The sequence below is a fragment of the Pan troglodytes genome, chromosome 14 (assembly GCF_028858775.2).
Source record: "Pan troglodytes isolate AG18354 chromosome 14, NHGRI_mPanTro3-v2.0_pri, whole genome shotgun sequence".
NCBI classification, from domain to species: Eukaryota; Metazoa; Chordata; class Mammalia; order Primates; family Hominidae; genus Pan; species Pan troglodytes.
Window position 1 is genome coordinate 34,747,160 of NC_072412.2, and position 22,066 is coordinate 34,769,225.

General features: G+C 37.3%; 1 protein-coding gene across 12 annotated transcripts in view; it reads left to right on the plus strand.

The window, feature by feature from the left end:
• NBEA (neurobeachin) overlaps window positions 1-22,066 on the plus strand; it is a 708,564-nt gene that overhangs the window by 666,478 nt on the left and 20,020 nt on the right. For 6 of the 12 annotated variants that reach the window (XM_016925167.4, XM_054664888.2, XM_054664892.2 and 3 more), the window contains 4 exons: window positions 15,305-15,367; window positions 15,695-15,784; window positions 19,096-19,288; window positions 21,158-21,229. In XM_016925167.4, coding sequence (XP_016780656.1) covers window positions 15,305-15,367; window positions 15,695-15,784; window positions 19,096-19,288; window positions 21,158-21,229 — 418 coding nt within the window. The remainder of the gene's footprint in view (window positions 1-15,304; window positions 15,368-15,694; window positions 15,785-19,095; window positions 19,289-21,157; window positions 21,230-22,066) is intronic. The other 6 variants (XM_054664889.2, XM_016925173.4, XM_063792044.1 and 3 more) reach the window with 3 other exon arrangements.

A 22,066-nucleotide genomic window follows, 5' to 3' on the forward strand; every position in this document is an offset into this window, starting at 1 on the left:
GGACTCTGTCTCCTTTCAGCATGCTCATTCGAAGCACATAATTGCCAGACACTCAGGTTTCATTAGAGAGACCCAGAGTCATACTGTGAAATGTTATGTTCTTTCTCCCCAGACCCCTTGCCCACTTCCTCAACCCTATAATTCTGTGTCAGTTCTTAGAACACTATACATGTGAAGGAGCGCATACCTGGAATACTCTTACTTCCCTTCCCCCAGCCCCCAGAGGCCTGAGCACACATCAGCAGAGAGGTTTACCATGACCCTGTGGACCTGTGTGGACTCAAGATTGCTTAGGAAGAGCCTCTATCTCCTTGTGACCACTAGGGGGCCATTTAGTACAGTGTAGACATAACAGATTAAATGATTTCAAGGAATGCTAGTTAATTTCCCCTTTCCCACTTCCCACCATTCCCCCCTCTAACATATTCCCATTGCTGTTAATGCCAGTTAGCCAAGTAGAAGCTAACAGATTCCCACAAAGACAGTTCTGCACTAACATTTAAGAATGTGAGGAATAGTGCCCTCCAAAGGACGAGAGCCCACCTGAGTCCTGTGAGCTGGGTAAGTGAGGCCGAGTCATTCAATCTCACTTTACCTCAGTTGCTCTCTCTGTAAATACATCTATTGTTATAAGAAAGAACCCAGATAAAATGGAGTGAAGTACAGCATATTCATTATTTAGTGGTCATTTATGCACCCTTACCTATATACAACCCCTATGAGTAGACCATGTGGGAGGCACAATACCTTTTTTTAAAACATTCTTGTTGAGTTCCTGGAGGTCTTGTACTGCTGTGTTGCGACTTGAGAGAGTTGATTCCCACCTAAGTGGTTGGACAAAGACTCTTGGAAAAAGCAGAGTTTAAGATATTAACCCTTTTATTGAGCTCAATACATTTATTTTATTTGATAATGTTTATCTTAGTATTTTTAAAATACAAAGATTGTACATTTCATATAGATAAAACCAAAGGAAGGCTAATTATGGCTACACTAAACTCCAGCTAGCCTAAGATGGATTTTTTCATGCTTAAATTAAACACTAATTTAAAAAGAGAAATATTTAATATATGAATATCTATATATGTCTCCTTTGTAAAAACAAAAACAAAAAAAAATTCTACTACCTGCCTATAACTTTGAGTTTTGAAGTTAGTGCTAACGTTTGAGAAATGGCTTAAGGTTATTGATTCATTCTTTCTTGACAGGTGAAATCACGAAGCAGCACTAACCACAGCAATTATGGCATTAAAATGTCAAGAAATTAGAGGTCAGAATAACAGATAATTTTCTTCTCTATGTCAGATTGAAAATTGACATTCTTTGACAGTTTAGGAACTCTGGCTGAGAAAATTATGACAGCTTAACTTATTTTATACTTGTAAAGCAGTAATTGATAATAAACTTTATCATGACAGCCTCTGGGCAGAAACATGACAGTACAGTTCTGGTACAAAGCTCTTCTTAATATGTAAACACTAGATCTGTTGGATAGTAGATATTATTTAAATTGTCTGAAGTCTTGGCTTACATCGTAATCTTCTATGCACTTTTTTTCATAGATGAGCTGTACTATTTGAGCAGTTTTTCAAGCATTATAAAGAATATTTTTTCTTATCTGTTTTTATATATTAATAAAAAGTATATGATCTGATTTATATTTTTACTTACTAAATGATGACCAAGAAACTTCATCCTATGACCTGCTTAGGAAAGAGAATATTCTGGTTGGTAATCATTTAGTCCCGTGGTTTTCTAACACCTTGATGCTCAAATGTGGCCCATAACCCAGCAGAATCAGCATCACCTGGGAACTTGCTAGAACTTCAGCCTCTCAGCCTTCCCCAACCTACTAAATACATGTAATGAGATCCCTAGGCAACTTGTTTGAGACATTAACTTTTAAGAAGCACTGCTCTACTAAAGGTGTGTTAGAATCATTTGGAAAGCTTTTTTTTCCCCCCTACAAAAGTACAGAGAATGGTATAATGAACCTCCATGTACCTATCACCCAATTTCAAAAATTTAAAACCATTTCATCAAAACCTCACCCCTCCCCTTGTATTTTTTTTTCTTTCTTTCAGAGACAGTCTCACTCTGTCACCAAGGCTGAAGTGCAGCGGCTTACTGCACCCCACCTCCCAGGTTCAAGCAATTCTCCCACCTCAGCCTCCCAAGTAACTGAGATTATAGATACCCACAACCGCGCCTGGCTAATTTTTGTATTTTTAGTAGAGACAGGGTTTCACCATGTTGGCCAGGATGGTCTTGAACTCCTGACCTCGGGTGATCCGCCCGCCTCAGCCTACAAAAGTGCTGGGATTACAGGCATGAGCCACTGTGCACGGCCCCCCTGTACTATTTTTAATACACATGTCATACCCATCTAACTCCCCATCCACTCTATCCTCCCCATCACGTGGGCATCTCAGAATATCCAGGGAAAGGCTTCAATGAAGCAAGTCTTATTTTGAAAAAAAAAAAAAAAAAATTATCTGGGAATTTCACACACATTCCCAATTAAAAACCATTAATCTAGCTAACACTCTCATTAAATAATTTTTTGTTTGTTTGTTTTGAGACAGAGTCTCGCTCTGTCGCCCAGGCTGAAGTGCAGTGGCGCAATCTGGGCTCACTGCAAGCTCTGCCTCCCAGGTTCACGCCATTCTCCTGCCTCAGCCTCCCAAGTAGCTGGGACTACAGGCGCCTGCCGCCACGCCCGGCTAATTTTTTGTATTTTTAGTAGAGATGGGGTTTCACCATGTTAGCCAGGATGGTCTCAATTTCCTGATCTTGTGATCCGCCCGCCTCGGCCTTCCAAAGTGCTGGGATTACAGGCGTGAGCCACCGCGCCCGGCCTAAATAATTTTTTCAGCTGGGCATGATAGCTCACGCCTGTAATCCCCACACTTTGGGAGACCGAGGCGGGTGGATCACTAGGTCAGGAGTTCAAGACCTGTCTGCCTCAGAGTATGATTATATTGTATGCCATAGGCAACAAAAATGGATAGAAAGATGGGAATGATATTATAAGTTGTATCACAGCTCAACCATTAGTATTTGAGTGACATTAAGTCAGTCACTTGAATTTTATGTACCTGTATTTTCTCACCTAAAAAAAATGATGACAGAGATGATACCTAATTCATAGGAGAAAAATATGTGAAAATACTTAAACTATAAAGCACTACACAGGCATTATTACCTAAAGGCATAATTAAATGAAGTTATCTTAGAAGAACTTTTGTTTTAATAATTTCATTATATATGACACCAAAACTATCAATTTAATTTAAAAAAATCTGTTAGCAACAGAGAAAATAAGTTAATTTGTTTTTAATATTATTTAGTAAAAAGAAGCAGTTGTGGCTTTTAAATTTATTTTCAATACTGTCTCCAAAATTTTATAAAGATGGCCTAATTGCAGCCCACTTATTGCCTGTAACATTCTTTCTTGATCTAAATTAGTATTAGCATTTATATCCTTTATTATCCTTTATATTTTTAAAAGTTTTACATTAGGCCAGGCGCTGTGGCTCATGCCTGTAATCCCAGCACTTTGGAAAGCCGAGGCGGGCAGACCACAAGGTCAGGAGATCGAGACTATCCTGGCTAACACGGTGAAACCCCATCTCTACTATAAATACAAAAAAATAGCTGGGCGTGGTGGCGGGCACCTGTAGTCCCAGCTACTCGGGAGGCTGAGGCAGGAGAATGGTGTGAACCCGGGAGGCGCAGCTTGTAGTGAGCCAAGATCGTACCACTGCACTCCAGCCTGGGCGACAGAGTGAGACTGTCTGAAAAAAAAGTTTTACTTTAGTGTCATTAGTTTTCTATTCATATTATCAAATGAATTAGCATCACTATTACTGGCATTAAGGTTGTACTGGTTCAGCAAGAGAAAAAAATCGAGTCAATATTTCAACAGAAGCTGTAAGCATATACCAGACAAGTTATTAACAAGATACTAAGTTCTGAGCTTGTCGTAATACTTGTCATCATTCTATAGTTGACATTGCCAAACTGAAAATGATTTCAATGGCTTCTTTTTAACAGTGAGAGGTATGCACATAAGTCTATCATAAAAGGCTGTTTTGCTGGCAGCTATTAGAACATACGAGCCATTGCAATATTTATTTATAGATATACACATATATTTATGCTGGAAATATTAAAATATTAAGTAGTTTTTAATATTACCAACAGTCATAAAAATGTGGCATTTTTAGTCTAATTTTCTGTTAATATTTCTTGGTTTTCTTAGCTTATAGTTTCTTTTTCTATCTTTTTCTCAATCTGTCAGGGATAACACCGCCTCCCTTTGGATCTGCTATGGTGAAAATATGCCCATAGGAAGTAGGCTAGATTACTTCAGTTTTTACTTTATTTTCTTGCTGAAATATTCCTTGCTACTACAGAGAATTGACATGATAGGGCTGTCAAGAACCAGAAGATAGATGTGTCTTTAACCAAAACAGCTGCAATGCTGGCTTTTCTGAGAAGATGATTTCATAAAATTTGTAAGACAAAAAATTAACACACTTTTTCATCCTGATGATGTAAATGAAGGGTAATTTAAAGGCCCATAATGACAACATTGAGGACCTCTACAATCATTGTCTTCCTTGAATTCTTTCTATTATTCTTTATTCTTTCTATGAATCCCTTATCCCTCAGCCTTTCCTCCCCCCATTTCTGACTCTCTTTGATATGACAAGGAATATCAACACCACCTGCCCGATCTGCGTGAATGAGTTGTAGCACAAAGTTATCCATTTACAACTGCCATGATGCCTAATTGTCTTCATATGGGGGATATCCAGGGTTCTTCTCCTGGGCAGTTATTCTGAGAAGTGATTGCAACAAATGATCACAAAGTGGGTGATAAAGATTTCTTAAAACCATCTTAATTTCCCCCTATAATTACTGCATGTTTTACTGGGATGAAAATTTTAACAGATTCAAAAGCGAAATTAAAACGGAAAGAAAACCCCTACATTTTAATTAGTGGAGTGAAAATATGTATTTGGTGTTCTTTAAAGCTAAAGGATCATTTTGGGAACACGAAAAATACCATGATTCCTAAAACTAATAAGGATATAGGTTCAAATATATTTGTTATGTGTTTCTCACTGCAAAGGTTTGCATTGAGAGCCATAAGGCTTGCATTGCAAAGGTTTGATGAATAAGGTTTTAATATAGAAATTAGTATCAAGGAAATTAATGACACACATTTAATTTTGATTAGTGAATAAATCTTTAATTTAGGTCTATCTTACCTGCTCATAATTACTGCAGTACTTCACTAGGCCATGGTCATCAATCGTCCACTAGAAAAGCATAAATAATGCAGCTAGTCAAAGTTGGATGTATGTCATTTATGTGACTTGTGCTTCTTTCTCCGCTTTGTGTTATTTTTATTGTGTGGTGTTGAGAAGTGCTAATTATTGATTTTCAGAAATTAACAGCAAGTACTTTCACAAGCATCTAAAGCCATATTTTACTCAAGGGAAGAAGGGTGAAAATTGCAGCCTGCTGTTTATAATAGAAATAGCTGGAAGGGATTTCCTTATCTTCTATTAACATAGATTTCACTTCTGTAACACAGTTGTTACCTCAGCATAAATTAACAATTATTCAAAACATATTGCATTCTTCAGTTTGTTGAAATAGATATTACTCAATCTAAGTACCTAGGCATTTCAGTTAGATATTTAGAACTCATTTTTAAACATTTTAAACATATTGATAATGAGCCTATTTAAAGCCATTTGAAGTCTCAGTACAGTATATCTAAATTACTGTTGCCCATTTATGTCAAAATCAAGAATATTTTGTTCTGCTGAATACATCCAATAATTCTTTATTCTCGCTTTAGTGTACTAAAAGTATATGATTTCAATTTGGAATATTTATACCAGCACCTGGTAAACCTGTGTCTCAATGTCATTCCACATACCAAAGAAATCTATTTCAGCTTTTTAAAAAAATATTTTCCCATGATTAAACACTTCCAGTGAACTTATAAAGGCCACCACTTCTCTCTCATTCCTGCTCCTACACCACCACCTCCCCCTCAACTTGTTTTCCTCCTCCTTCACCTCCTGAATCAGCCAGCATAGAGTTTAGTTTATATAAACTTATTCAACCAGGGAAAATTTGGCAGGGATGTCATACTGATTGTTCTCACCTGTGGTAAAGGATTTGTGAATTGAGTCCTCTACTTAGGTACCATTTAATGATTAACCCCAAAGTGGGCAAAGAACCAGAAACCTTGGAAGAATCCTTAAGCGATCATCTGCTAAAATCTTCGCTTCCAGGTAGGCGAATCCCTAAGTCATCTAGAAAAGAGTATTTCAGTTCTCATCCTGAGTATCAAGAAATATTTATTGCAATGAGACTCTACAGCCTTTCCTATATGCTTACAATGTTTATCTCTGAAATATTTAAAATCCTCAATGAAAATGCCCCTTGCTTGGATATAATCTTTTTTTGGTCATTCCTACCCCAACATGTAGCAAAAGGTAACCAGCATTTCTCTCATTTGTTGTGCCTGAATAACAATCCTATTTGTATCAGTCAGGATCTCAGCACATTACCTTTCAAAGCGATAATGAAGACTCCAAAGAAGACGTACACATGACCAACAAGTATGTGCCAGCATCATTCATCTTTAGGGAAATGCAAATCAAAGCTGCAGTGAGATACCACCTCACACCCATTAGGTTAGCTACTATCAAAATAGAAAATAACAAGTGTTAGTGAGGATGTAGAGAAACTGGAAACTTTGTGCACCATTGATAGGAATATAAAATGCTACCACTGGCGTAGCTGCTAGGAAAAGCAATATGGCAATCGTTCAAAAATTAAAAATAGAATTCCCTATGACCCAGCAAATTCTACTTCTGGATATATATCCAAAAGAATTGAGAGAAAGGGCTTCAAAGAGACATTTGTATACCTATGTCCACAGGAGCATTTTTCACAATAGTCAAAAGTCGAGGCCAGGCGCAGTGGCTTACACCTGTAATCCCAGCCCTTTGGGAGGCTGAGGCAGGCGGATCACAAGGTCAGGGATTTGAGACCAGCTTGGCCAATATGGTGAAACTCCGTCTCTACTAAAAATACAAAAATTAGCCGGGCATGGTGGCAGGCGCCTGTAGTCCCAGCTACTCGGGAGGCTGAGGCAGGAGAATCACTTGAACCCGGGAGGCGGAGGTTGCAGTGAGCTGAGATTGCGCCACTGCACTCCAGCCTGGGTTACAGAGCAAGACTCCATCTCAAAAAAGAAAAAAAAAAAAAGTTGAAAGCAACCCAAGTGTCCGTGGATGGATGAATGGATAAACAAAATGTGGGGTGGTGTATGTGTGTGTAATGCATTATTAGTCAACCTTAAAAAGGAAGGAAATTCTGACACATACTACAACATGGATGAACCTTAAGGACATTAATACTAAGTGAAACAAGCCAGTCACAAAAAGACAAATCCCGTATGATTCCACTTCTATGAGGTATCTTAACGAGTCAAAATCATAGAGAAAGAAAGTGGAATAGTGACCCCCAGGGACTAGAGGGAGTGGCGAGTTTTTGTTTAATAAATACAGCGTTTTAGTTTTAGAAGATGAAAAGAGTTCTGGAGATTGGTTACACAATAGTGTGAATGTACTTAACACTACTGAACTGTACTCTTAAAAATGGTTAAGATGGTAAATTTTGTGTTATATATATTCTACCACAATTAACTTTTTTTAAAGGATAATGAAGAGAGTTTAATAATGGTTCTATTTACAAAGGTATAGACATGGTAAAGTGGATGAACAAGGGAAAGCGACAAGGAAAGGGAGCCATTCCCAGAATCTGGCAATAAAAGTGCTCACCCAACAAGAGCTGTGACCTTAGGTAGAGGAGTACTGGCCAGGCACTGCCAGAACGGGACTTGGCAGAGAGGGGCCATATAATCCTGTCTCTGCTCCTGAGCTGTGTCATTGGCTGAACCCACTGGGAAGGTAGAGAGCAAGGGAGCACAGGTCTATGGAGGCGCATCTTCCAGAGCCAAAGAAGGTGTCCAGCTCACTGGTCTGTTCCCCCTGGGTTGTTCATTTCTCTAGGCCAAGAAGACTTATTTAAGGCTTCCAGGCTTGGTCAGCCACAATCAGCTACATTAAAATGCACTCACTCTTCCTACCTGAGTTGACTTATACTTATTTTAAGTGGAGAAATTGAGTGAGCTTGTCATTGATGGCACTGATCTGATTTGGACAGAAAATATTCTGGATGGAGCATTTTCTCTCCGGAGGAAATGATGCTTACTTTTTCACATTTCGTTTGTTAAGTCAATTATGTAATATCACCATTATAATTGAACATGGCAAGGAGGAAACAGGGATCAGCAGGAGGAGAAGTCACATCTTAATTCTACTTAGATTTGTGCTAAAAGAAAGAAACCAAGAATTAAGGCAGGTAACTGGACAAATCAGAATCTCTCTCTCAAATATTGTCTAAGCGCATCTACTAATTAAGGCAATTGTGGTCCCTTTTTACTCGGATTACCAAATATTTGCTTAAATATTCTAATAATTTTGCCAGGATAATTTTAGCCTTAATGCAGTTGAAGATTAAAACAAAAGGAAAAATATTTATTCTCCTATTTTGTGGTTTCTATGAAAAACTAGAAGCAGTTGAATATAAAATAGCATTTTAATTTTTTGTATAGTTTAATATTTATAAAGCAAGAAACAACAAAGTGCAGATATTATTTGCTTGATTTATTTTGCTCCTGTTTTTCCAGCATTAAAAAGTAATGCTTTATATGATCTTGTTTTATTACAACAATAAACCAGAAGCAAAAGCTTATCAGTTAAAATGTAGTCTGCCATTAAGTAACCTTTCCTTTTATCATTTCAGACTTAAAATTCCATTGTTTTTGTTTATTTTTTTCCTATTTGGCATTGGTAGAATTGCAGGTGGAACAGAAAGATGATATCAATCACACGTATTTTTTTATTTTGTGTCAAGCTTGTATTTTTTGGTTTAAAAAAGAGCACTTTTAAGTATTAAAAGCCTTGTAAGTAAGAGCTATACAGTGAGATAAACAAAATGCTAAGGAAACTTTGAAAATCTTTTTCTGTTTTCTCAAGCAACCACTTTTACTACTTTTTTCTTGAATTTTCTGAAAATTGTTAGTGAATTTACTGGTATTTGGACGTAGTTTGATATTTTGCATTGTGGGTACCATAACCTATAGTACTTTATAAAATGCTGATTTTTCTGAAAAACAATTTAAAAGTTTATACAGACCAGGGAGATGGATGAATAGGTCATTTGAGAGCCTGTATTATTAGCTCCTTCATGCTGTTTGTCATGGCTCTGTAGACCTGACGGCATTTTATCTGAAAGATAATACTGAATTACATTTACCAAAAAAAAAAAAAAAGCAGTTGTAATCATTCTATGGAGAAAAATGTAAATGGGTTAAATCTACCTGCAATGTGGAAAAGACAAGATTAACCAAAGTTTTTGCCTACCACACACCAGAGAAGGTATGGCTTCTGAATTCTGGCTTACTTGGTTGCCACATTTAATTTTACCTTAGTAGGAAGTCTTTTATATGAATAAGCAAATGTGCAACACATAAGCACACATTATATTTATCGATTTCCTTTTCTGAGGATTCAATTCCAGGTATGTATCTTTATTCATAGAGGAGGTAGAACTTCCTTGGAAGGAAAGCCAAAAAGGAAAGAAAACAATTAAGAGATACGGAGGCCAAAGAAAGAAGGCATGTGTCACATCATAGCTAACACACATGCCCCTTTGTGCACACTTTAGAGGACACCTTCTCTAAATGGGTGAATTACAAAAGGCACTCCTTTCTCTGGCTCTCAAGGTAGATTCTATTACTTATTTGCCTTCCAACTGGGCATCTTTGTACAGGGCATAAACAGCATACCCATGCACAGTGGCCCTGACCTATGAGGAAGAAGAAAGACTCAAGAGAACTTGTTAAGTAAGGAAAAAGGGGACTCCCATGAAGATGTCATAATTTTGTAACTTAGTAGGTGGGTCCTGCAGAATTGTATAAAGGAGAGCCTCATCAGACTAAGGAATGGGATAATCAGGAAGTAGGGAGGGGACAAAAGACAAAGTGTCCCTAATCGAAACTTTTCCTTAATGGGAGCTCTATATACAGATAAGCAGGTAAAACTGAGTTGTGTGTCATATATGTGTTTGTAATCTGAAAATCATTTATGCTGTTCAGATTTTCTTATTTTGTTCATTTGTGCATAACTCAGTTCACATTTATCTTTACTTCTCTGCCTATACCTACAAAATTCCATGTTTTAGAACTTCCTCAAGGTGTTCAACCTACCTATTTCTCGGTGGGTCCTAGCTGGAGAGAAAAATAAATGCTAAGTGCATGATGTCAGTTCAATAAATATTCAGCAAAACAATTTTTATAATCAGTAAGAATCCATATAACAATGAAAATTTAACACTCTTTAACTTAATTTTCATTTCTACTTTAACAATTCCAGGTAAAGAAATAATTATTAAAATTATTTTATGAGACAATTGAGTTTTGATATATACAAGTTTTATTAATAAGTTATCAGTACCCTAAAAGACTACATAATGTAAATCATTACTTTATTTACAGCTTCGACCATTACATTTTGGGTTCACAACAAAACCATTTTGGAGAAACACTTTGGCAGTAAAACTAAACTTACTCCTACCCTATGACTCACCAATCCCATATCTAGGTATAGACCCTCCAAAAACTGGCTGCTAACCTCCATCAAAAGACATGTACAAGAATCTTCTAAGCAACTTTATTCACAATAACCTGAAACTGTTAACAACCCAAATATCCATCAACAGAATTGATAAATTGTGTTAGGTTAATACAGGGGAATACTATACAGCAAAAGAAAAATGAACAAACTACCGATACATACAACAAGATTGAATCTTGCAGACATAAAGTTGATCAAAAAAAGCAGAAACAGAAAATATGTAGTGTATAACTCAATTTATCAAAAATTCAAGAATAAAAAATAATTGATGATAAACATCAGAATAATTATTAGCTTGACAGGGTGATGGGGCTAGATGGGGGAATAATTGGCTGGGGAGGCACACAAGGTTACCAGTATCTATGTATTCTCTCATGTACCCACCACCCAGACCAAGATATGGAACCTTCTAGTTCCATTCCAAAGTCCTCTGTCTTAATGTAGATGGTGGTTAGAAGAACTGAAAAAATGTATACACATACATACATACATTCATCAAGCTGTACACTTAAGATTAGTGTACCTTATACACTTTTATCTTAAACCTTAAAAAATGAGTAATTTGAATAAATAAATAAAAGTGAATGCACATAATAAGCTTAACTTCAAGATACCAAAATCAGTGATTTCTTAATAACATTAAGAAAGAATATTATTTAAGCACAAGCAAATCTATATTTTCCTGTTATTCTACCAAAGTGTTGTCTACCAATGGCTGCATGGTCTCTTGTATTTGTGAAACACCAAACGTTTTGTTAGCCACATTTGTTTTAAAAAATCTAGTGGTTTAAGCCTATTACCTATGCTGGCTTTGTATGAAATATGTAAGACTCATGATACCACTGTTTAAGTAAAAAGTTACTATGATTTATTGATTCTAAGATGCACACCATTTTCATATCTCAGTACTCCAAAATCATAATGTGTCTTACAATCAATCAATCATAGCATATTTTAATTGATAGCATATTTTACTTATTAATAGTATATAAAATAATGGAGCTTCTAACAATGGATAACATAGATTTAATGAAGTTGGATTGACGGACATTTCCAAAGTTTTAGTCTTTTTCCATATACATTATACATGCTCATGAGCTCACGTGTTCAATGTTAACTCATTTTGGGTTTACTGGAAAGTACAACAGATACACAAAGCAATTGATATCTTGTAATACAAATTAAAATTTTCATTATTATATTTTAAAAGGATTCACAAGCCCCAAAGCATATAAGAACCAGACAGGGAATAGATGAGTGACACAAGCCAGCGGCAGTGCCCAGGTCACGTGAGTGGTGGGCGTTACAAAAGGGCAGTTGTGCAGGAATGCTGATGTGGTATTGCCTGATCTGCTAAGTTTTTAAGAGAAGCCAAAAAATCCAATTTCTTGTATGCCATTTACTGACCTGTAAATTTTGACTCAAATAGAAACCATGTCTGTGAGCTGAATCTAGCCCATGGGATGCCAGTGTGTGACTTTGGGCTGAATGTAAGCTCTTTGAGGGCAGGAATCTTTATCTGTTTCATTTTACCAGTATCATTAATATCTAGAATGGAATCTAGTATGTAGTAGGTACTCAACAAATACATGTTTTGTGAATAAATAAAGTTAACATTAAATCTCACTGACCCTTGCAGACCAATGTATAGAGAAATAGATACATGTAGAATTTTTTTAATGACATTTCTGGATAATATAGAAGGAATTCATCTCACAGTTCCAGTAGTTTCTTTTTTTTTTTAACTTGATATATTTGGAAATTTTTAAGGGAAACTTTCTATATGGTAGAAAACCTTTTCATGCTGTGGACAAGCTAATTCTTACTTAATCTTCAAACCTGAGCTCTGTCCTTTTTCCAAAAGTCTCTTTCCTAAGAACCTATTCCCCTTCCCCTCTGTCACTCGTCTGGGCTCCCAGGGCAGCCTGGGCTTGTCTCCCCTGTGTCCTGCTCCCTACCATGTGCACTGACACACTCATCGTCTTTATTTTGGGGGCTGCTAACTTCCTGAGGTCAGCCTGGTATCTGACTTTGTATCCCTTGGCATAGAGTAAGCATTCAGCAAATGTCTGATAATTGTTTTTGTGGTATTGAATTGTAAAAGTAAAAAATTCTGAAGTGCTTTTCTTTTTCTAGACCAGGTTTCAGTTTTATACAAATGCCCTGCTTCTATATTCACCAAATATTTTTAGAATCTCTGTTAAGACTAAGTCACCATCCTGACCTGCAGAGATTCAGTCTGAACAAACAGACATACATAAATAATTGTGTGTTAAAATCTATAGTAAAGGAGAAAAATGTGCTGTGAGAATATGCAGAGCATTCATTATGATTTAGAAGGATTTAGATCCTTGCCCAAGGAGGTGAAGGATTTAGATCCTTGCCCAAGGTTAGCATTCGGGGAGGATTTTCTCCTACACAGGGAGTAGCTCTCAGAACAACTACTTCATTGTAACAATTCATGGGTTGCAGAATGAGTTCTGCATGTCACCAGGCAACCCTCCCATTCACAGGACCTGCACACTTGACAAGAAAGTCATTGATGACCCCCTGAAAGTGGGAAAGGACAGAAAATCTTACATGGGGAGCAGGTGAAGAAAGATAGTAGGTGCTCACTTCCCCCTCAAACATTTTAGTAATGACAAGAAGTAGAACTTAAAGGAGACAGCATGCTTTTCAAGATCAGAAAGATCTGTACATTTTTAAATCAGAGGGTAAGGAATTACTGGAAGGCAGGACTACCAGATAGCTAAAAGGTAAATATTGGACTGAGATCCTTTGGGTCATGAAGGCATGTAAAGTAGATCACAAGGAAGAGGGAGTCAGTATAGTCTCAAAAGAAATAAACGTTCAGTGTCGAGAACTGACTGTCTTAATGAAAGGATAAAGTTAGTCACAATCTCGTCTTTATCCTGATGCCTGATTGGGGAACTCTTTTAAATATATATGCATATGTATTCTGCCTTAGTCCAAAATGGTCAGAGTTGGGACTCACTGAAGAGAACTGCACAGAAGATTTCTAGAAATTTTATCCATTTCATAACATTTTCTAGTACAATTTTAATACTTTCCTTTAAGAAACAAAACTAGAGTCAAGCAAAGCATGTTTGTTGACTAATTCCTTCAATAAACATTTAAAGGCTCCCTACTAAGTGCAAGACACTGATCTAGAGATTAAAACATGTTTAATTTTACCCCCGGCTCCTCGCCCCCACTTGTGTCCTTTTTCTGGGGAAGTAAAAACAGGAGTAGCAGTATCTGTTGTTAGAGAGACGTTTAGCTGTTCATGATACATGAAGCTAGGTATTAAGCACTTGCTAACCAGGGCAGCGTTAACAATAAAATTACCACTTTTCTTTCCAAATAATTCTCAAGAGTTAGTTATTAAAAATGTGAACCTAACCAGAAATGGTCTCTTCCCCCTTTTATAATCATAAATCTTGCACTGGGGAGACAAAAGTAGGATGTAAATGCATCATATGTGAATAAAATTTAGTTAAATAGTCACACTTGTGAGTAGACACCATGCAAATAAATGTATACATAAAAATTGGACAGCACTTAAAGAGATTTAATAATTCATCCCATTGCCTCTGCAGATAAAAGAACCAAAGTCCCATTTACGCGATGGCTAAAATATGGCAGATAATGATGCATTCATGTTTAATATTGCTAATAAATTTGCAGGTTCGCATTTTTATTGATAAACATTTTCTTGAAATACAGTGTAGGGGACAGATTTTTAAATTTAAGTACTTTATAAATTAGAATTGTAGATAGCAATGAGATTAGTGGTGGTGCTATGTCAAGAGCCATCTACCAACTCACCTGTGCTTCTACAAGCACCTAGCTATGATTTTCCTGTTTCACTTTTACGTGCAACCAAATTGCACACAATTTAGGGAAAAAATTAGCATGGTAGCAGAGTAATGATCATAGTAAATATCATGCTTCTCCTTGTTGACATAAATTACATATAATATTTCAGAAAAAGATTTTTGTTAGTCTAGCTTAATATACGGAAATATTTTGCCTATAGAATTCATGTATCGAGGAAATACTTAAGTTTCTTTTAAGATGATCTCTTTGACACGCACAAGAAAGGTATATTGTACAGTCCAGACAGTTTGAGGGCTAAAATTATTTCTATTCCTTGGAGGCTATAAAATCTCATTTCCAGCTACATAGGCTTTAATGAAATATTGTATAGCTTAGGATACAGAAAGATTTATTTCTTTTTTGGGTGAGTTCTCTCTAAAATTTCAGGGAAAACTTTTGAGAAAATGAATTTATACCTTAAAAATAATATTCCAGAATTCATCTTAAAATAGCATAGAAAGCTAAAATATATTTTTGTAACAAAAGTTTTGTTATATTTAATAATTCTATAAAATCTTGGTGTTCTTTCTGCTGATCACCCTCTGAATTAATTGGAACCTATAACTTTCTGAATTTTATTTTGTATAATTGATAGACTTTATGTCTCATTCTTTTTTTGCCCCATTAAGATTCCAGAAGCTTATTTCATTAGAGACCCCCACACTTTCCTTCTTACAAAGGACTTTATTAAGGTATATGTGCTGTATTTAGTGTGGAAAGTGTTCTTTGGTCTTTAGCTGCATGCATGTATTCACAGGTTAGATTTTCCACATTTAACCCCAGCTTCTGGGAATAAGAATAGTGACTGGGTTAACTGAAGCATGTTTGGAAGGAGAAGCAAAGCTTGTCTACAAAATACTAACACTTGGATGATTCTGCACCCTGAGAAAAGAGCACCCGTTGAATTTTCTGGACTTTTTTTCATGGCTGACTTGGGATACACTTGCATTGTCAAAGAGTGTGTTGGCCTCTCTCTTTGATGCATATTGATTATGACAATCACCCTCCTTCCCCTGCAGGCCATGGAGGCACAGATACAGAACTTTGGACAGACGCCATCTCAGTTGCTTATTGAGCCACATCCGCCTCGGAGCTCTGCCATGCACCTGGTAAGACATATCAGCATGTTGAGATTTTTTTTTTTCTTTCCTTTTTACCTGGGAATAGAGCAAATAAAATTGTGATTTTAACAGCATATTTTAAAAGGCTTCTCGATTTATTGGTTAACTCTTCAGCCTAAGTACAAACTAATACCCCAGGGAGAGACAGAGAAGGAAGTGTAAATCTACCTTTAAGTCCTACTTAAGCTGTCCCACTTTTGGATTCACAAAAATAGCCATCTTCTCTATGTATGCCTCTACATAAACTCATTCATGCACACACAGGCATAGAGACACACACTGACACCAGAATTAGACTATATTTGTAAATTACAATGAAAAATGTATTGCAGACACAATATGATATTGCCAAATTTCGTGGCAAGATACAGTAGGGGAAGTAGTTCATTTGAAGAAAAGGAAAGAAATATAAAGGTAATTTGTGGTTATTACAGAGAAGTTGTTGAACAGAGTGGTTAAGAGTAAGGGCCCCAGAGCCGGACAGGGCAAACACCATCTCTGCACTAGCTAGTAAATGACTTGGGCAAGGTATTTAACCTCTCTGTTTTTGCATTTCAGCATCTGTAAAATAGAGGTAAAAATAGTACCTACTACTGAGAATTGAATGATTCAATACTGTATAGCACTTAGACCAGCACCTGTCATACAATAAGTTCTTAATAAATGTGAGCTGACATCATCATAATTAGCTACTGGTTAAACCTCTTATTCCCACTTTGCAAGGGAGTCATATTCTTTTCATTTTAATCTGAATTTAAAAGTCCATTTCCATAAAAAAGTTTCTTTACAGTTTATTAGCAAGTAGTAAACATTTTCTTCTTTAAGTAATTTGAAGAAGGTAAAATTTTTATGAGCAATTTCTTTAGAATTTTTTTTAAAACTGATTTTTCACTATTTTTTTACTGAAGTAAACAATTCTTGAAGGTAAAAATGCGTTCACAAGATGAACTTCAAGACAACAAGTACTCTAATTTTAGAGTAAAGAGCTCTGGAATATGGTCCATAATATATGTGTAAACAAATGTATAAGCTGTTATTTTGTGATGGAAGTATTAATCACACCTTTCATTTACTCTGTCATTTAACGAATTTTTATTGAGCCCCTTCTGTATGTCAGATCTGATGCTAAGCACTGGAGATACAGTGACAAGTCCTCTAAACTTTCAAGAAATCAGTAGTCGAACTTTTGGGAAACACATAAATGCTTTCTGTTGTTGTTGTTTTGAGACAGAATCTCACTGTGTCACCCAGGCTGGAGTGCAGTGGCGCAATCTCAGCTCACTGCAACCTTTGCCTCTCTGGTTCAAGCAATTCTCCTGCCTTAGCCTCCCGAGTAGCCGGGATTACAGGTGTGCGCCACCACCCCTGGCTAATTTTTGTATTTTCAGTAAAGATGGGGTTTCACCATGTTGGTCAGGCTAGTCTCAAACTCCTGACCTCGTGATCTGCCCGCCTCAGCCTCCCAAAGTGCTAGGATTACAGGTGTGAGTCACCACGCCCGACCTAAATGCATTTGTTTTTAAATTTTTTTTTTAAGATAGGGTCTCACTCTGTTGCACAGGCTAGAATATAGCGGCATGATCATGGCTCACTGCAGCCTCAAACTCCTAGGCTCACACGATCTTTCTTCCTCAGTCTTCCTAGTAGCTGGGACTACGGGTGTGTGCCACCACGCCCGGCTAAATTTTTAAAATTTTTTGTAGAGATTGGGTTTTGCTGTGTTTCCCAGGCTGGTCTTGAACTCCTGGGGACCCTCAGTCTCCCAAAGTGCTGGGAATACAGGCATAAGCCACCATGCCTGCCTGGTGTGTGTTTAAACTCTTTTTTTTTTTTTTTTTTTTTTTTTTTTTTTACCTTCCTACAACAGCTCAGCCAAACAGCTTCAGCCTCCTTGGTTAGTCACTAGTGAACTCTTTTGACTGCAGTTGGTCTTTCTGTGTAACTAAACAGAAAGGTTTGCACCAAGCTCAGGCTGTTGCCGTATAAACCCCTCAGCCACATTGTAGACATAGAGATGTGGCCTCGGAGCCTCACCATTTTTAATAAACTGTCCAGAAGAATATCTCTAACACTTTATTTTATGAAATGCTTTGGCAGAAGAGTTTTATTCCTGTGTTAGTTTTCTGTGTTTAATAATAATAATAAAAATATTTATCCTGGAGATATGCCCAGTCAGAATTCATTACTTTCCTAGAGGAAGTTGTTAGAGACTGAATTGGCATGAAACTGTTTATAAAGAAACTCTAAGCTTTCTAAGTTCATGTAGCAGAGAATTCATATATACTGCAAACCATTACGAAACATGTATGAAAGCTAAATAATGGTTATTTCCAGCCTCCCTACTTTATGTTTTTAATATGGTGGTATTTGTAGTGTTTTGTAGGACTTACAGTATCTACTTTCTGTCAAGTCATATGCTAGATGTTGACAAAACAGAGGCTAAAAACAGAAAGAAGAAAACACATGGACACATGATAGGGAACAACACGCACTGGGGCCTGTCATGGGGGTGGGGGTGGTGGGAGGGGAGCATCAAGAAGAACAGCTAATGTATGCAGGGCTTACTACCAAGGTGATGGGTTGATCTGTGCAGCAAACCACCATGGCACACGTTTACCTATGTAACAACCTGCGTGTCCTGCACATGTATCCTGGAACTTAAAATAATTAAAAAAAAAAAAAAAGAAGAAGAAAAAGCATTGGCCCTCCATAAGCTCCCAGCCTAGAAGGGAGAAACAAGGCTTCAACCATAAACAGTCAGTGCCAGAGCAGAACCTGGGGAGAACTGCCAGGGAAGCGTTCGGCTGCTTTATGGGGCTACTGTATTTTAATTATTTAGACTGTAGTCATGACCCCAGATCAACCAGATAGAAATGAAAGTATTAGTCAATTCACTTTATATTTCATGTAAAAAATGGGAGTCACTAATTTGACTAACTTTCCCACCAAACTGATTTTTAAGCTGCATTGCATAACTGTGTTACGTCATGCGGGTGTGTCTATGAGCTAACTTTTCACATTGCATTGTGGTGATATTTGAATTGAGGCTGGTCTTTAATGATTCTGTGTCCCTGTATCAGTGCCTTCACAGAATTCTTATTCTCTACTCTCTGTGCCATCCCCCAGTCAAAGCTGCTCGATTTGGGGCAGACATTCACCAGTATGAAAGTTTAGGTGGCTTTTCCTCCTTGTGTGTGCTCGTGCTAGACTTGTCTGTTTAACCTCATTCTCCCTAGACCTTTCACTAACTATGTTATTCCTTTTGTCTTCCTCTGTTCTCTTCCCTTTCTATTCAACAGTGTTTCCTTCCACAGAGTCCGCTCATGTTTAAAGATCAGATGCAACAGGATGTGATAATGGTGCTGAAGTTTCCTTCAAATTCTCCAGTAACCCATGTGGCAGCCAACACTCTGCCCCACTTGACCATCCCCGCAGTGGTGACAGTGACTTGCAGCCGACTGTTTGCAGTGAATAGATGGCACAACACAGTAGGTATGTGTGCCTGAGCAAATCACTTACTAAAGATTTCTTAAAAGCTACAATTAAAGTAAAAAAGTGTACTGGGATTAGCTCATATCCCACATTATCTACAAAAAACAGCAGACTAAATAAATAATTGTCAAATCCAACTAAGGGACTTCTATCTGTCTCCTTCATTTCTGCTGTATGTTAGTGCCTCATGGGATGCTTGGATCATAGTCAAGTACTCAGTAACTATTTGACAAATTGAAGCAGTTCTACCAATAATTCAGGTTCTCCTACTCTATTCTGCTATTGCCTAACTGCAAAAAAATACACCCCTCTTTTTTCCTATATCAAACAGAAGAGAGTTTGAATATGGGTTTCTGGATGCTGGCTTCAAGTCCTCTTGTCTCTATATCAGTAATTTATTTAGCAAATATTTGACTATTATATGTCAAGTACTCCTAAGCACTGTATATACAGCAATAAACAAAACAAGCACCAGCTCTATTTTTGCAGAGCTTAGAATCTTTGCAAAAAGACAAAATCTAAATTCTCCAGTGATTTCACACTTCACATGTGGTTCTCCAAACTCATTCCTGAAAGTACCAGCCAGTACACCTTGAAGCGACATAACGTTGTGGCAAACATTTAGACATATTGCAGGAGTTCAAGACCAGCCTGGCCAAGATGGTGAAACCCCGTCTCTACTAAAACTACAAAAATTAACCAGGCACAGTGGCAGGCACCTGTAATCCCAGCTACTCGGGAGGCTGAGGCAGGAGAAACGCTTGAACCCGGGCAGCAGAGGTTGCAGTGAGCTGAGATCGCGCCACTGCACTCCAGCCTGGACGACAAAGTGAGACTTTGTCTCAAAATAAACAAATCAAAACACATTTAGACATATTGATGCTTAACCAGGGCAGAGTGGATGTGACCAAATGATTTAGTTGGCCCAGTTCACCACTTGAGATCTCCCAGGAAGCCGAGGACTCCCCGTCTCCAGAGTTGAATAGCTGAGCCATGCCGAAGTAACCTGAATCTTTCTATTCTACTGACCTCTACATTGCTCTAAAAAATACAGTGATTTGTATCCTAGCTTTATCTCCTAAGAGTTTCTAAGTGCACCTATTTTAAGGTTATTGGTGATATTATCAACGTCAGGTAACGCTACTTCCATTCCATCAGAGATAGGCAGCACATATCTTAAGGAAAATATATGACTGTATTATTCTCAGGAGACAGCCTCTAGAAATGTTTTGCATTGAGAAAAACTATAAAGGACTAAATTTTTATTTAAAATTGTTCAAAAGTGTTGTATATATTATATAATCACGTGTGAAAAACTATGACTAATGAACTTCATCAAGCTCTAAACATTAATCCTCTGAAAGTAGCTTTTAGTGAGATTAAGATTTTAGGTGTGGCCCAATTTTTATACCTTCCATTTACTTGTCACATGTTGAAAAAAAGGCCCCATTGGATGGGAGCCCCAGCTTCCTGTGTCCTGCCCCAGGTGAGCGCAGGCTCATACCCATCCCTGCTTGGAAGCATAGCCCTTTCATTGATTTCAGGCTCATTGATTGCTCATGACCTTAGCTTTTTGATGGGTTCAATAAATGTTACAATCTTCTATTTATCCAGCTTTTTCTCATCATTAGAACAGAAACAAAACTCTTCCCAGCCTTGTACATCGTAAGTGGAAACCTGAAGTCCCTGTGGTGATTATTTTGTAAGGCTGTCTACAGAGACACATAGTATAACTGAATCAGAACAATTTATCAAATCATTTTTAAGCAAATATGCATTTTGTAAAATCATCATAAAACACTACCCATTAGGAAATCCCTTCTTTCTGAGAATTTTTTGTTAGTTTTTCTCTCTTTTTTTAATCTTTAGGACTCAGAGGAGCTCCAGGATACTCCTTGGATCAAGCCCACCATCTTCCCATTGAAATGGATCCATTAATAGGTATGTTAATAAAAAAGAATAAATTTTCATGGATACTATCCATATATTCATATATAGTTATTTTTCATAAGATAGTTGAACAATATTTTTTTCTACCACAAGATTAAAATGCTAATAATATCAAATTATCATCAAGGAGCTGTGTAAATCATAATATGCCATCTAAGAACTTTTTGGTATTAAAGCAATCGTTTCTTGATATTTTTGGAGGTCATTTAAGTTGGTTATAAATAAGGCAAATAATTCCAAACTGTATTTTCTTTCAGCCTAAAGTGTTCTCTAACAGCTCAGTATTGTTTAAAATATAAGGATTCAAAAAGATTACTAAAGGCTGGGGGAGGAATAGCATTAGGAGAAATTCCTAATGTAAATGACAAGTTGATGGGTGCAGCAAACCAACATGGCACATGTATACCTATGTAACAAACCTGCACATTGTGCACATGTACCCCAGAACTTAAATTTAAAAAAAAAAAAAAAAGGGCCGGGCATGGTGGCTCACGCCTGTAATCCCAGTACTTTGGGAGTCCAAGACGGGCGGATCACGAGGTCAGGAGATCGAGACCATCCTGGCTAACACGGTGAAACCCCGTCTCTACTAAAAATATAAAAAAATTAGCCAGGCGCGGTGGCGGGCGCCTGTAGTCCCAGCTACTCGGGAGGCTGAGGCAGGAGAATGGCGTGAACCCGGGGGGCGGAGGTTGCAGTGAGCCGAGATCGCGCCACTGCACTCCAGCCTGGGTGACAGAGCGAGACTCCATCTCAAAAAAAAAAAGGAAGCTAATATTGAAGAACATCTTTTCTGGCAGTCTTTTTTTTTTTTTTTTTTTTTTTTTT